The sequence below is a fragment of the Pan paniscus genome, chromosome 2, assembly GCF_029289425.2.
Source record: "Pan paniscus chromosome 2, NHGRI_mPanPan1-v2.0_pri, whole genome shotgun sequence".
Classification (NCBI taxonomy): Eukaryota; Metazoa; Chordata; class Mammalia; order Primates; family Hominidae; genus Pan; species Pan paniscus.
Window position 1 is genome coordinate 4,729,817 of NC_085926.1, and position 16,085 is coordinate 4,745,901.

Consider the following 16,085-nt stretch of genomic DNA (forward strand, 5'->3'; position numbering starts at 1 on the left):
TTAAACTGCTGTTGACTTAAGTTATTACTCAAAGAGCTTTGGAAAGAAATTCAGAGGCCAGGAATTAATGTAAAAGGATATCTCAGAATGTATTTAAAATCCATTTCCCTTCTGAATAGTCGTAGCTGTTTTAGTACTAGAAAGTATATGACCTCAGGTAATGCCTGGGTTTTCATTTCATACAAGTTGTCTGTCTCCTATTAATTACCAAAGCGTCTTTGCTCCAGGTGAGTAAAGTATTAACATTTCCAGCTACTAGTGTTTCTGACAGCAACTTAAATTTGCAAAAGATACTAAATGTTAACAAAGCCTAATAAAAAATCAGTTGAGGATCATCCATCTATCCTTAAACAAGCATAATTGTGATACTTCGCTTGTGCTTTTGTTTTTCTTGGACACGATGCTGATAAATCCCATGTCACTAATATCACTTGAGTTGCCACTAATCATCCTAGAGGGAATATAGTTTCCTTTAATCATCCACAGGACCAGGCTGGGGATATGCTGGTCTTATTAGCTGCTGAAGTTACAGCTGGTACCGTTTGAGCTTCTGACCCCCACGACTGAGTCGTAAAATGAAGCTAAGGAAAGAATTTTCTTCTAAACTGGGCTAATTCTACTCTAGTCTTTCACTCTACTCTTTCCCACCCTCTTCGGAAAAAAACATTGGGGAATTTGCCCTTGCTCCCAGCTCGGTTCATGTTTTCACGTCCACAAGCAAGCACACGGCTGTCTGCACATGTGGTTAAGTGACCTGCGAGGTCTGATGCCTGACATGTGAATAAAGCGTGGCAGCATCGTGTCCGTTTTGGTCCTGAGCAGATGTCACTGTGAGCTCTGGCCGTGACCTAAGCGCCAAAGCCTCTTAGGATGGTTACCCATCTAGCAAGGCTTTAAGGAGAAAGCGTCAGCAATAAGAGTAAAGTCTATAAACTTGGCTGGCTTGTATTTCCTTTCCTAACATTTCCTTCTTTCTCTCTCCCCTTTTTTCTTTTCCAGCTAATTTCCATTGATGAATTGGATAATGCTGAGGTCCTAATTTTGTTGTTTTTTGTTTTTCATGTCTCATGGTGGTGTTTCCGTGACACCTTCCCAGTTAGCCCTGTGATCCTTCCTCTAGTCTCACAGCGTCGAGTATCTGGCTTTGTGTGGTGTGCCCTCTGGGAGTGAGTGGAGTCTGTCGTGTCTGTGTTAGCATTTCCCATGAGTTTGTTTGCCATTAGTCCTTGGAGCTCTCATCTGAGTCTAGATGAAGACTTTCTAAACTGCAGTAAGATTTTAATTGTTCACTGTCTAAAATCTCAACTGAATTTGTGGTTGACGCTGGCCATTAACCTATCTCTGAAAGTCAGTTTTGAAATTGGCCTAAAGAACTTCTCTATCTGTGAGTAAAGCATCTGGTACAAAAAGATACAACAGCATTGGTATAATTTGAAAGTAGTAAAAAAGGAAAACTCATCACTCTCTTGGTCTACGTATTGAAAAGTATTGAGTGTGAGAGTTCATATAAAACTTTTTTTGAGTGCAGTGTGAATTCCTACGTGCTAGTTGAGACTTTCCATCCGCAGGCTCACCGGCAGGGTTAGAAATGTCCTGTATCCATGGCTTCTCTTCTAGGAAAACTATGTATAGATCCAGAAATTGAATATCATCCAGTGGCTTCTGTACTTATATGTCAAGCTAGTTTCCCGTACCCAGAATTACCCTGGAGACTGACTAGTGGTCATTTTGTTTGGGATCTGGGGGCCTCTTGAATGTTTTCTGTTTTGTGCATTTCTTCAATATTCCTTGCTGTATTTTTAGGTTGTGACACATGCTAGGTAAATGCTACCAGAAAAATTTAATTTGAGGAATTCATGTACATAATTGAGAGGGTTTCATTGGTTGGCAAATCAAGCAAACTGGACAAAAACTTAATTTGTCTTTTAAAAGTCACTTCTCTGATCTACTTCAAATCTCTGTTTCTTCTTTTAGTAGACCAACTGATGCCTTTAGATGAGATAGAGCTACCAAATAGAACATGCTGTCTACTCTAGGATCTACTCTAATTAATACACCGTAATTTCAGGAATACTGAGAAATGGTTCAGATATCCCTAAGGAGGGTTTGAATTACCAGCTTGAAACAGAAAGCAGCATGAGTGCTTATGTTGAATTTGGCACAGTTGCCTCAGGAATGGAGCTCAGAGAGGCTAAGTGACTGGTCCTCGCTCACACAGCTAGACAGTGACTAAATCAGGACAAACACATGGCTGGCTTTCCTGATGTGCTTGCTGTTCTACCACAGTCAATTCCATAAGCACAGATTTTTCCTTATATTAATTAGACGGGAGCAGTTGAGAGGGCCATGCCTTCTGGGAAGACTAGAAGGTGAGAAAAACAAAAGGGAGTGCACCAACTTAATTAACTGCTGTTAACTGCAGGGAATTTTGCCGTTTCCTGTTTAGCATTCCTTCTTCCGGGTTATTTATATGCCAGAAAAATCACTTCTATGCTGAATTTGATGTTGGCACCCTTTAAGACTCTTGTTTCTACGTAGAGTTGTAAATGCCTCACTGATTTAAATTTTTCCTCTGAAATATTGAGGTTGAGTTTCTATTTGCTTAAGTACAAATTAAGTCGGGAAAGGAAAACCTTCCCTAATCAGAGTCTGTGGTGTTGTTAATACACTGTTTTGCCCCATAGTAATCAGTTATGTGTTTGCTTGCTCAAGATAGAACTTGGGTCTCCTGGCTGGGAGTTTATTGCTCACTTATGGAAAGATTCCACAGTTGGAGCAGGTGTGTTTATAATTATACTCTAGGAAATAGAATACTGTCTGTTTATAAAAGAGGAATGTTCTGGCAGCCACTCAGATTCTTTGAAAATTCCCTGAAGAAGCAACTGTGGATCCCCTTCTGCGTTGTTCCCCTGGCAACTGTCAGCGCTGGGACACCGATGCCCTGTCCCCAGCCCCTCAGGCTGGTGGATCTGGCCCTCTCAGCGGAGATGCCTCCTTGGCCTTTATAATTGATGCTGTTCTGGAAGCTACCACAGCTCCTGTGGTTTCTCCCCCACCAAGTCGTTTGCCGGTGTATACTCCTGGAAACCTGCAGCCCACAGCTGGAGTTCTGCAGAAGCTTAATGAGAATTCATGCTGGCCCAGGATTAAGGCAGGGCCTCACATCTGAACTGCACACCCATGTTCCGAAGTCTAAATGTGGTGGGGAATAGCCCCAAGGCTGTGTAGGGCCTGCCCAGTGGCCCACCGAGGAAGGGACACCATGCTTTGATCATAAAGGCCACTTAATGTGCAATTAATGACTTGATAAAAAGTACAACGCCTACTGAGGCCCTGTCAGTGCTCTGAGAAAACAGGGTGAAATGAGGACAGGGGTGTAGATTTCCTGCAAGAAAAGCTCATGGTATGGGGTCTTCCCCGCTGCCTTCTAGAATAAAATTTTGTTTGAAACCAGGAAGAGGAGGGGTTGTTTGTTTTTTGGCAAACAAAGAGGCAGGGTCTCCATCCTTACCCCCTGATTTTTCTTAATCCCTTGGGGCTGGGGCGGGGGGACAGATGGGGTGGAGGAGAGAGAGAAACTCCTCGTGTTGTTGTACGTTCCGCTCAGAGCTGGGTGAATTGTTACACATGTGTACACCTGTGTAGCCGCCACCTAAATCAAGACACAGAATGTTTCCATCATCCCAGAAAGTTCCCTCCTCTAGCCATTCTTAGCTTGAAAGAGTTAACAGCTGGTGCTAAAGACATTCATTTATATGACTAATATTTGAGTGCCTGTTACGTCCAGGGGGATTTGGATACAGTGGTGCCCCAAATGGGCACAGTGTCTGCCATTCTGGAGATTACAGTTTTGTGGGGGCAAAGGGACAATAATACAGATTCATGCAAGATGACAGCTCTCAGCTGTGAGACACATTAGAAAGGAGAAGCTCATGGAATCCGGGGACTTCTACCTAAGCAGGGAGGCCAGGTAGCAGCTTAGGAGATCAGGTGACGACAGGTGAGTGGCCCCAACAGGTAATCATGTGAATTGCTTTCCTACGCTTTAAAGTGCTGCACTAATCAAACGGATAGTTCCGGCGAAGTACTCCCGAGGTGGTGAGCAGAACAATAGTCCACCTAGTTTTCATAGATGTGTCTGTAGAAGGGATTGGTGTGTTTAGAAGGCAGGTACTGTAGTTCAGTGGACGTGTCTGTTTCTACATATTTGAGATGTGATTCCCACTGAATCACTGTCTCCTTGGAACTGTGGAATCTCTGGAGCCATTGGTGCCAGCTAGCAACTTTGCCCTCCTGCATTGCAACAAAAAAGCTAAATTCACATTCCAGCTACTCAGGGCGGCTGCAGCCTGCATATGTTAACACCTCGACTTCTCCTACTTGAGCTGCTTCTGCAGGCAAAAGATGCCATTGTAAAATTCGAGGTTGTGGGGGGGAGCAGGAGAAACACAGAGTGATTAAATTTCACCTTCAGGGGGCGTTCTCATGACGCCCAACCCAGGGTGGAGATGTCCTACTTTTTTACATTGCTGTGAACTGCTGGGTTGGGTACCTGCCAGTGTTCAGGCAGCAGTTACATAAGAGCTGCTTTTTTTCCTGGAATTTAGGCTCACTGCTGATGTGTGACCTTCAGCAGTAATTGCCAATAAATGCAGTGGGGCTGTTTACTGTTAGACACTGGCAACCACAGAGCAAACTCAACTCAGAACATACAGAAGCTATTGCAAAGTCAGTGGAGGGATATATATATATATATATATATATATTTATATTTATATATGTCTGTGTGTAGATATGTGTGTGCATATATATATATATATATATATATATGCATATCACTGAGATTATTCCGTAATGACTGAAGTTGTATAATTTGGTCATGTCAGAATGTGTTTTTAAAAAATGAGCTTTGCTATTGAGTTCTGATGAGCTTGTCCTATAAACTGTAGGTGAAACCACATTGTTGGAGCTAAATAATTTTTGCTTAGTTCTGTTTCTAAAAACAAATAGAGTTAGTAAAGATAGTTGTCTCAGCAGATAGGAAGATTTAAAGTTGTTCTACTGAAATGCTAGATAACTTCTATTTTAGCTCAATTTTCTTTAAAGCTTTCTGTTTTCTTAGTGTGGGTTTTCAGAGGCTGATGCAGGATCGGGCCCAGCAAACATATTTGCAAGCCTGTTCACTGTTTGTTGGTCTCCTCTGAGGTTATGAGTGAGTGGAAAGGAACTCTGAAGACTGATTCGAGGGGCTGGAGATACAAATTGTCTTTGATTTGCTGATAACTAGATCTACGATACAGTTACATTTTTTGAATTGCATTCGGTTTCTATCAGGTTAGTCATAGAAAGAGACATCCCATTTCAAAGGAAAATTCTAGAAGCCCCAGGGTAGGAAGGGGATTCCTGCTGAGGGCAGTAGAAAACAAAGGGTATTTGCAGGCCGCGATCTGTGCTGGTCTGTGATGGGCACACATGAAGCGGGTGGATGGATGTGCGTGGGTGCTGTTGTGCAGACACCAGAAATAGTCACCTTAGGAAGTCTGTGTGCTCCTTTTCATTTAAGAATGATAAAGTATAATTTCCTTCATTTGTAGTAGAAATTTGTCCCTTGATAAAATGCTGGGTACATTATGTGTTGCAAGTGAGTAGATCAGTGTCGCATATGCATATATTCAGTTACTACCCAAGGTACCATAATGAGGGCCTGATTCGTGGCCTCATCCAGGAAGGACACTTAAGATTCAGTGACTTGAGGTGCAGTTTGAATTTCTATTTCAAAGCCATTCATTGGGAGTCATTTTTCTATTAAGTTAGGTTTTGCTCACCTCGTCTAAAAACACTGGGAAGACAAGATTGCAGAGTAAATATGAAGAGGCAGTAGAGGGCACTAGTTGGTTTCTCAGTTCAAAACCAGAGCACATCAGATCACTATGAATCGCCTGCTGGTGTGTGAGATTGGCCTTGACTGGAGGTGCCAGCGCCTGAACGTAGTGACTGGTCCTGGGACTAAGCAGGAATACAGGACATGGGAATTTCAGAGAGCCCGTGCCCTCAAAATGTTCCCCCTGAACACATGTTCAATGAGGGCTTCACCTTTCATGTAAAAAACGTGACAATAAAAATATAATTCCATTTATTCATTTACTAAACATTATGTTTTACTTGGGGTATTATACATTGTATTTATACAGATCTTATTTGAACATACATATCCTATTAATATGCTTATATTTATTGAAATTACAGCTTATTGCCGTAAAATAACCTTATCCTCAAGGAAACATAGCCAACATCCTCATTAGAAGGAAGTGCTAGTATAGGCCATGGGTGGTTTTACCGACTTAGATACCATGTATGGCCTGGCCCCTTCCATGCCTGGAAATGTTTTATGTCCCAGCGGGTTGGATTATTTAGGGAACTTGCCAGCTAGATATTGTGAAATGAAATTTACTGAAAATAAACCAAGGATTAATTAGTATTTTAGCTAGAAGGAATCCTAAAGAATATTTGCAGCCATGCGTGGTGACTCACACCTGTAATCCCAGCACTTTGGGAGCCCGAGGCAGGCGGATCACTTGAGGTCAGGAGTTCGAGATCAGCCAGGCCCACATGGTGAAACCATGTCTGTACTAAAAATACAAAATTAGCTGGGTGTGGTGGTGCACGCCTGTAGTCCCAGCTACTCAGGAGGCTGAGGCAGGAGAATCGCTTGAACCCTGGAGGCGGAGGTTGCAGTGAGCCGACATCACGCCACTGCACTTCAGCCTGGGACACAGAGCAAGACTCCATCACAAAAACAAACAGACACACAAAAAAAGAATATTTGCTTTGTCCTCCTTGAGTAGGTCAGGAAGTGGATGCCCAGAGAGGTTCATTGACTGGCTCAGGGGCACACAGAGAGCCAGAGCTAAACCCTGGATAAGCCATAGTCACAGGATCCTCATGCAGTGCTCTGGGGTTTTCCAGTCTATTCCACGAAGGGATCACATTGAAAAGTGTTTTTTCTGGTTAGACATGATTCTTGAAGCTGCAAAGCATCCTCTGTTTTCTCAAACGGCTTCGTAAAATTTTCAAGGGAAAAGACAGTTATTAATTTAAATTTAATTTTTGTTTTAAGAATTAATTAAACTAATTTTAGAACAAGCATGACAGCAGTTTAACAGAGGAAACAGAGTGTCAGTACAATCATAAAACATAATCCCTGCCGGGTGATTAAGAAATAGATATATACTACCTATTTCTGTTCTGAAAGAATTCAAGATGCTTCTCTGGACAAAGAGAGCACAGGCAAGAGAATTCAAACAGACGACACACTAGTTCCATCTTTATTTTCTTTTGCTTCTGTTTTGATTGGCAAAGGGGTAAGAGGGTAGCTCCGTGCGTTCCTATGGTGAATCCATGCCTATAATTCTTTTGTTCTGATCATATTGGATCAGTGTAAAGGATGCTGTAGTGGGAGGGTTGCCCATGCAAATAGTAGAATATAATACTTCTGTCTATATCTCTGTCTGCTCTAAAATGCATGGGAAATTGCTTTAATTCTGCTTTTTCTCATATGTTCTTTTTGCAGTAAGGGAAGATAGCAAAAATGTTTACACAGTTTTAATTCTTTAGCATACAGAATGTAAGGGTAGAGTTAAAAATGCATTCCTGGATTGTGATCTTTCTATCATTTTGAAAATACCTTTACCTGTGCTCTGCTTTTACTTTCCTTCCCCACTCATGTCCTTCCTACCACCAGCACTGTCCCTCCCCACCCCGAGCAGGAGGCTGCATGCTTCAGAGGGAAGTTTTCTCCCTGAGATGAGTGGAGTTGGACTCATGCATGAAAGGTCGTCTGTCCAGAATTGAGTGAGCAACCCTTGTTGTCTTTGCCGAAGTAGTTTAATCCCCTGGATCTTTCTTTCATTTTCTCTATTGGGAAATAGACAAAAGACAGAAATCATTAGATTACATAATATAGCAGCCCTATATTAAGAGGCTTTCTTCCCTCTTGGGGATCAAACTATCAAAAGGGTAATGTTGAGCTGGACGAAGACACCACCAGATTTCGTAGTGTCACTCATCTCATGCTTTCAACACCAGCCCTGGCCTGCCACCTGACAGCCACCTTCCGGCCCTGAGATGAGTGTGCTGGAGCCCTGTTAGAGGCCAAGGTCACACAGTTGCAGCGTGAGCCTCGGGTTTGTCTCGTGGCCTCAGACTACACCTCACACTAGTCACACCGCTGGTGTGTGACTTTGGTCCCGAGATGCCCAGGTGGGGTCTGGCAGTTCCGTCTGACATCTCTTCTCTGCTCCAGGCACATGTCCTTTTGGAGGGCAGATTCGCGGCACTGTCTGCAGATGGAGCGGTGGACTTTTCTCCAGGCACACCTTTGTGTAGCCCCTGCATGCCCTCTCACCCCTTCCCCCTCACCTGCGTGTCCTTTCGAGGCATCCTTTTGTTGCTCATCCATGGGCTGGAAATTATTAAATCAAGGGGGAGGGTGGTATCTGTGTGGCATGGCTGGGATGGGGCCAGGAAATCCAGACCATGAAGCCCTCAAGGGAAACGCATGGGGTGGGAAACTCATCTCCAAAGTAACCCTGAGTGCAGGAAACCTTGTTTCTCCCAGAGACACTGGAGCAGGGAGACTGCATCCCCTAAGCCCAAGCTGGAGCCTAGGTCTTCTTGCCTGCTGTAGGACAGGATGTGGAGAATGGAGAGACATGGGAGAAAGCCTAAACCCACAGGAGACATGTGGCATGTGGAACTTTCCCAAGCCTTGGGCCCCTGCTTTCATCACTACCCCTGCTCCCCTGAGAGCCTCCGTGGACACGCATACTAATGCTTTCCCTGTCTCCGTGGACTGAGACACGGATGTGCTGTGGTTTTTCCTGTCACTTGCTTTGTTTTAAAGCATCATTCCTTCTTGGTTAGTGGTAGACTTTTTTGTTTCTTTCTTATCTTAAATGTGTTCCCCCATCGCAGGTCAATTGTCTCCTCCAGCACAACCACATTCAGTTTGATTTGAAGGTATCTGGTCACCTTGATTGCTGAAGCCCACTTCGGCAGGTGATCCAGCAGGGTTGCCTCATCTCTGATCCTTCCTCCTGTGTTTTGTCCTTGAGTGTTGGTCTCTGGACTTCTCTGTGGCCCACGAGATGCAAGTGCCATGACTAACGTACTTCATTTTACTCCCAATTAGCTTCCTCCAGCTCCGGATTCTGAGAACGCCACCGAGGTGTGTTGCCCGCCTATATTTGTAGCGCCACTGCCAGCAAATATGGATGCCTCTCAGTTGTCCTGGTTGGGTGTCTGAACTGTTGTAACAAAAAGTCTGTCCCGGTGGTAGATGTAGGAGGGAGGTCTCTAGGCTGGCTGGGAACAGATCATTGCTGACGTGGATGTGGCTCTCAGTATAGAAACTTCTGAGGAGCTGGATCCAAACTGAGCGTCCTCCAGGTGCCAGGACATGGTTCTTTGAAAGTTCTCACTCAGAACCATCTTAATCGTGAGACGTTTAGCTGAGACATGTGAGGATGTTAAGACCTTTCTGCTGTTATACAAAATTGACTTTGGGTCCTGTGCAGAGATGATGCACTTTTGAAGTTATTATAAATCAATAATAAAGAATATTTATAATTGTAGAAAAAGCTACTAATAAACTTGTAATTTTGCAATGCACTTTTAAAAATATTTTTATTTTTTGAGACAAAGTCTTGTTGTCACCCAGGCTGGAGTGCAATGGCACAGCCTTGGCTCACTGCAACCTCTGCCTCCTGGGTTCAAGTGATTCTCCTGCCTCAGCCTCCCGGGTAGCTGGGATTACAGGCATGTGCGATAACGCTCAGCGAATTTTTGTATTTTTAGTAGAGATGGGGTTTTGCCATGTTGGCCAGCCTGGTCTCAAACTCCTGACCTCAGGTGATCCGCCCGCCTCAGCCTCTGAAAGTGCTGGGATTACAGGCATAAGGCTCTGCGCCCAGCCTATGATGCAGTTAAAAAAAAAAAAAATCTATCCTCCTTGCTGCTAACTAAACTCACTAAATGAAGGACTAACGTTTACTAAGGTCTGTAAGATCATAGAGAAGCTTTTTGGGGAGACGTATTTCCAAGTATCAAAATTTAATTTCAGAAACTATTCCAAAATCACAGTAGTTCAAGCTAGAATGAAGTGTACTTTATTTGAAAGAAGACTTAAAAATGAAACATGAACAAATGATTGAATAGCTAAGTTGCAGTGTCTATGTTTTCTAATGATCAGTGTTTAATATCCTAATCAGAGCTCCTCATTCTGTTAACAGTTTTGTAACAAGACTTGTGTACTTGTGGGGTGGGGAAAGCCGTGGTCCCATATCTGTGTCTGCTCAGAGGCGTGTGTCTTGATGTCCTTATGCATGTGCTGTGCAATGATGCATGTATGAATCATAAGGACCTGCCCGATTGAGTCTTGCATTACAACCCCTTTTGGGTTAATGTCACAGCATATAATATAGAACTTCTTTGTCATGATCTTTGCAATAAATTATGTTGGCCAAAAAGTCATGTGTCTGCCCATTTTGAACAGTGCACTAGGGTTGGGGGTATAGGACAGTCGTTAAGCAGCATCTAAAGTAATCAAGCATGGATATACGGGGGAAAAACAAAACTCCAGACCTATTCTCCTTTTGTGTAACTCTTGTCTATATATGAACTCTCAATGTATTTTATATGTGACTGATGCTGCAGATGGTAGTGTCTCCTTAGTGTTGTATTAAAATGGAATTTCTGCATGCCTAGCAGGAGCTTGAACCAAGTCCACCCCTGCGGCAGCTGGAAGACCATAAAAGGGTACGTAGTCTTGAGTCTCGGGTATTGGGAGCTAATGATCAATGACCGTAACACCTCCATCAGCCACACACTGTGATTGAGAGACAGCTTTTGTTGTTGATATTGTTAAAGCATTAATTGACTCAAGAGCAATCACAGCCATGTATATAAATGAAACTAAATAGTGGTTCTGCCCATTGTCTACCTGATCAGAGCACTGTAACCAGCTGGCCTCCAAATAAAGACCAAGTAAGCTTTTCATGTCCTTTTTTCTTTTCTGTGGTGGCTTTCTATTTAGGTGAAATATAAAAGAAAAAGAAAAACTGTAATGGCTGATGACCATTATAATTTATAATTTAAAAAAATGGAAAAAAGTTCATAATTACATTACCTAGCCACAAGAGCCACTGTTTTTGTTTGTTATTTGGGGTGGTTTTTTGGAGACAGATATTACTCTGTTGCTCAGGCTGGAATGTAGTGGTGCAATCTCAGCTCACTGCAGCCTCAACCTCCTGGGCTCAAGAGATCCTCCTGCCTCAGCTTCCCGAGTAGCTGGTACCATAGGCACCACGCCCGGCTAGTTTTCTTTTATTTTTTATTTTTGTAGAGACAGAGTCTTGCTATGTTTCCCAGGCGGGTCTCAAACTCCTGGGCTCAAGCAATCCTCTTGCCTTGGCCTCCCAAAGTGCTGGGATTACAGGTGTGTGCCACCATGCCCAGCCCCACTAATGTTTTAATATTTCCTTCTACCCATTTTTTATACATATGAGCACATGTGCCAACAGACACAGGCACATTTGCATTGTCATTGGGATTATTCTAGGTATACAACTTTTGTACCCTGTTTTGTCATTTAATACTGGATCTGAGCATTTGTTTTGAAAGTCTTTGAAAGTTAACAGCTGCCTGAAGTTCCTCAAATTAACAGGTGGTTCATCACTGTTTTCCTTTGATGAAGAAATGAATGAATGTGTGCATCTTTGAATAAATTCCTAGAAGAGGAATTCCTTGGCCAAGGGGCAGATCTGTTTTTAAGGTGCTGACTGTGCCTTGCCAAACCATTTCTAGAAGATTGTGTATATCCATGAGCATGGTGACAGCACCGATTTTCATGTTGCCCATTTTTGGGAAGATAACCAGACGTCCTGGTGACACAGGCTTCATCCACATTTCACAAGCAGGACCTTGAGACTCTGGGATGTTCAACATCTTGTCTAAGGTCATGGAGTTCAAAAATGACCTGTCATTATGAAGACTGTCTTGGAACTATGGTCATCGGTGTCTAGGAGAATTTTTCTTTTATTTTTGTGGGTACATAGTAGGTGTATGTATTTATAGGGTACATGAGATGTTTTGACACAGGCACACAATGTGAAATATACACATCATGGAGAATGGGGTATCCATCCCCTCAAGCATTTATCCTTTGAGTTGCAAACAATCCAGTTACACTCTTTAAGTTACTTTAAAATGTACAATTATGTTATTGTTGACTGTAGTCACCCTATTGTGCTATGAAATAGCAGGTCTTGTTCATTTTTTGTAACTATTTTTTTGGTACCCATTAACCATCCCCACCTGCCCCCTGTCTTGGAGAATTGATGCCTGAGATAAATGGGTAGCCAGATGCACCTGTACTCTGCTCACACACCCAGGCCCCTGCCCAGTCCCACTGCATCCCAAATCCCTTTTGTTTTCTTGCTCTGATAGAGACATCAACTTTGTGATTTCTCAGACTAGGACCAGAGAATAGCTCCAGGAAGTTGGCATTTCATCCGAATTCAGGACATGAGGCTACAGCCCTTCTTCTCCAGCTTCCTGTATCTCCTGCACTTCATGGCCCAGGGCACCTTGCATTCTTATATTTTCCATCCTTGCCTGCCCTTTAGAATTGTCCTAGGTCCTAGGAGTAGCTGGTAAAGGCACATACCTGTCCCTCATGTCCTGAGCTCTCAGAGGACTTGGTACTGAATGCTGCCTATGCCCGTGAACTTTGTAATTAGAAACAGGTTCAAGTTTTGGGGTTTTCTTTTGCCAGATACTAGCTGTGTGATTTTGAGCAAGTTAACCTCCCTGTGCCTCAGTTTCTTCTGCTGTAAAATGGGGGTGACAATGGTCCCTATGCCTTAGGACAGTGAGCTGTGCACATGAAGCCCTTAGCACAGTGGCTGGAATGTGATAAGGGATATTAACTTGTAGATACCTTGTGGAGTGAAACATTGAGGTGATTTTGTAGACAACAAGAGGAGAAGGAAGGTATTTTAAAATCCAGGCGCTACCCTCATGCCGACTAAGGTGTGAGAGGCTCACAGCTCACATGAGAGGGTGATCTTGCCTGAAGCACATGATTTTTAAGTGGCTGGAACCTGGGAAACCGAAAGGTCAGTTCTCTCTCTCCTTTGTGTGTGGCAATGTTAACTCCTTAGTGCCTTGTTCAACACTGGCTCTCTTCCCACGCAGTTCATTTGCTTATTTAGTTCAGTTCATATCAGTGGAACTCATACTGGTAGAGTGACCAGGTAGGAGCTTGGTTTAATTACTCCACATCACTAATCTACCAATTTTCATTGTTTTAATGTGACACTTATTACAAATGACTTTTTCTTTTCTCAGTCTTAGGTAATAATGTGTGGGAATTTCTGACTGAGACAAACATCTGATATTTGTTTGCATACTGTAGGTGTAAACTGCTGGAAAAAAACTGGTATTATTTTTAAAAAGGGTTGCACAGCCAAATGTTAAAGCTGAAGAAGTGACGTTATTTTAGAAGTCTTTTTTTTTTTTTTTTTTTTTCCTTCTCTGCAATCAGATTTCTCAGCCTGGTACATTATGAACAGCTTAGTGCTGTTGAGTAATTTATATCAGGATGATTAGGAAAGCTTTTCTCTGCAGATTTTAATTTTTCTTAAACCACTGGCTCAAACAGAATTTTCCTTGAACCCAAGTTTTCACATTAGGGATTTGCATAACTTTTAATAATTCTTACCCATTTTCCTTTTCTATCCCCTCTTACCTATAATTCTCAGTCTTTATTCTTTCAAAAAAGGAATGAATCTCATCTTTAAAAAAAACAAAAACAAAAAACCTTGCTCTCTGGTTTTTCTTCCTTGCAGTTTAATTGTGTGTGTGTGTGTGTGTGTGTGTGTGTGTAGAGAAGGTGAGACGAATATGTGCCAAAAACCTTATAATTAAAAGCAAAAAAAAAAGTTTGTTGGGTGGAATGTGTGTGTGTGTGTGTGTGTTTTTTTTCCCCCAGAATGAGCACATTTCATGATATTCTCTTATGGGGGAAAATGTACCATTTGATGCATCAGTTGCTATGGTAACTGCTAGGGTTTTTCTGTTGAAGGAGAGACAAAATGGTAATGTGAGATCCCTTTGTAACTTGAGTTTGGCATCCAGGCTGCATAAATGTGGAGTTCCTGTTGCTGGCGTCCACGTGCTCCTTTCATTACCTCCTGCTTGCTTGATTGCAGACTGACCAGGGTCTTGCTCTTCACCCTCAAAAACATGAAGCGGGGAAGAAAAAAGCCACCACTAGAAATTGAAAATCTAAGCAAGTCACTCTAGCTCCAAGTGGAATCGTGGTACACAGGCTCCAGTCGAGACCCCCTTAAGAAATGTGTGTTTGTTGACTGGTCACAACCATACTGCCTTTCACTTGGCCACTCAACCCTATGCTCTTTCAGATTCCCGTTGCGATGGCTACGTTGGCTGTCTTCCCTGGCTGCGGCTTACCGGTCTCAGCCCAGCCATCTAGTGCTCAAACAATGTTCTCACAGTGCCAAAGGGGATCCAGTGAGAGACTCAGGATGGTCAGCTGCCAATCACTCCTGTTGCTGGAACTCAAAGTCTGTGTCATATTGAAAGAAAATCAAATAGATGCATTATAATATTTAAAAAGGGAAATCATATTTAATCTATCATATTCAACATGGAGACAACCTTTTCTTTCTCTCAATTCTTTCTTCATAGGCTTTCTTGAATGTAGCTTTCAAACTTGTGCTTCTCTTATGAAGTCAGCCTTTTAAATCACTGTGTTCCCAGTGACTTCTTCAGAGAGTGCTGATGTGTTTACACTGGTGCCTGAGACTGGAATACCAGTAAAGTTGTATCTTGTTTCCAGAATGAGGTCTTCTAAGTCATTAAAGCATCTTGCACCGAAACTTTCTTCCCCACCTGTGAGCAGTTTATTTAAAAAGTACTTAAAATATCACCAGTAACTGACCCATTTGAAGCACTCTTGGAATTTTGAATTTACAGTCAGTCCAGTGGGAAATGAGTTTCATGAGCTGATAGAAGTTACCCTCCTTTGCTGAACTATGAAGAGAGACATATTTGTGGGTGGAATGGAGAGAGGAAATTTGGGATTTTTTTGTTTTCTGCACATTCATTTAAAAATCAGTCCCCTCCCGTCTCCCCTGTTTATCCCATCCCAATCTGTCCCTGGAATCTTTAATTAGCAGCATGAATTAACAGAGTAGATAAACCCTTTCTGGGACTTTCCATGGTTTTGATGATTGACAGGAGCCAAGAGTTTCCTGCCTATCTCCTTTCTTCCTTGGTCCCCCACTTCTCCCAGGGTGCCTCACGTTTCCCAGGGTCCCCGCTTCAGTCTGCTCCCTCCCATCTTGTTTTGCAAATGCCTCACTTGAAATCTCCAGACCTATTCTCAGAGCTTATTAACAAATCATTTTAAATTCTCCTGACTCATGGTTCAGTTGCAGGTCTCTTCAGAAGAACTCTGGAGTCTCTGTTTTAGAGACCTGCTACATTTCAACACCTTTCCTCTCGGCCAGACTTCTTCTCCCTCACCTCTCTTCATGACGTACCAGAGGAACTCCGTGACTTGCTGCTTTGATTCCGGAAAGGAGTCCAGGGAAAATTTATACAGCCTTTGACTTTTAGAACCTTCAGATTAGGAGGTGGTCTTGGGGCCCCTTAGGAGCGCAGGTGAAAGTGTAGAGCTGAGAATGCAGAATGCACGCTGCCTCTGGTTACTGGCTTGCCAGTATCCCCCAGTATTACTGAACAATGGAGGTTTTTTTGGTTAGAGTAATAACAAAGAGTTACTATATCCCTGTTCAGGACTCTTTGATATTTATATTTTTAAAAAATTTTATTACAGAAAGGTTGAAATGTATATAAAAGGAGTCAGAAAGGTTTTGAAACCCCTCATTCATAACTCTGCTTCAACAGCAACTGTCAGCTCATGCCCACTCTTGTCTCACTTATATCCTTCGCTGCTTCCCCTTCTCTCCTGTATTGTTTTAAAGAAGATTCCAGACAAA

General features: G+C 42.7%; 1 protein-coding gene across 1 annotated transcript in view; it reads left to right on the forward strand.

Annotated features, from left to right (window-relative positions):
- ITPR1 (inositol 1,4,5-trisphosphate receptor type 1) overlaps positions 1 to 16,085 on the forward strand; it is a 354,118-nt gene that overhangs the window by 222,917 nt on the left and 115,116 nt on the right. Inside the window, exons 40-42 of the mRNA XM_055109477.2 lie at positions 1,000 to 1,032; positions 9,191 to 9,226; positions 10,768 to 10,815. Of these exons, the coding sequence (XP_054965452.1) occupies positions 1,000 to 1,032; positions 9,191 to 9,226; positions 10,768 to 10,815 (117 nt within the window). The remainder of the gene's footprint in view (positions 1 to 999; positions 1,033 to 9,190; positions 9,227 to 10,767; positions 10,816 to 16,085) is intronic.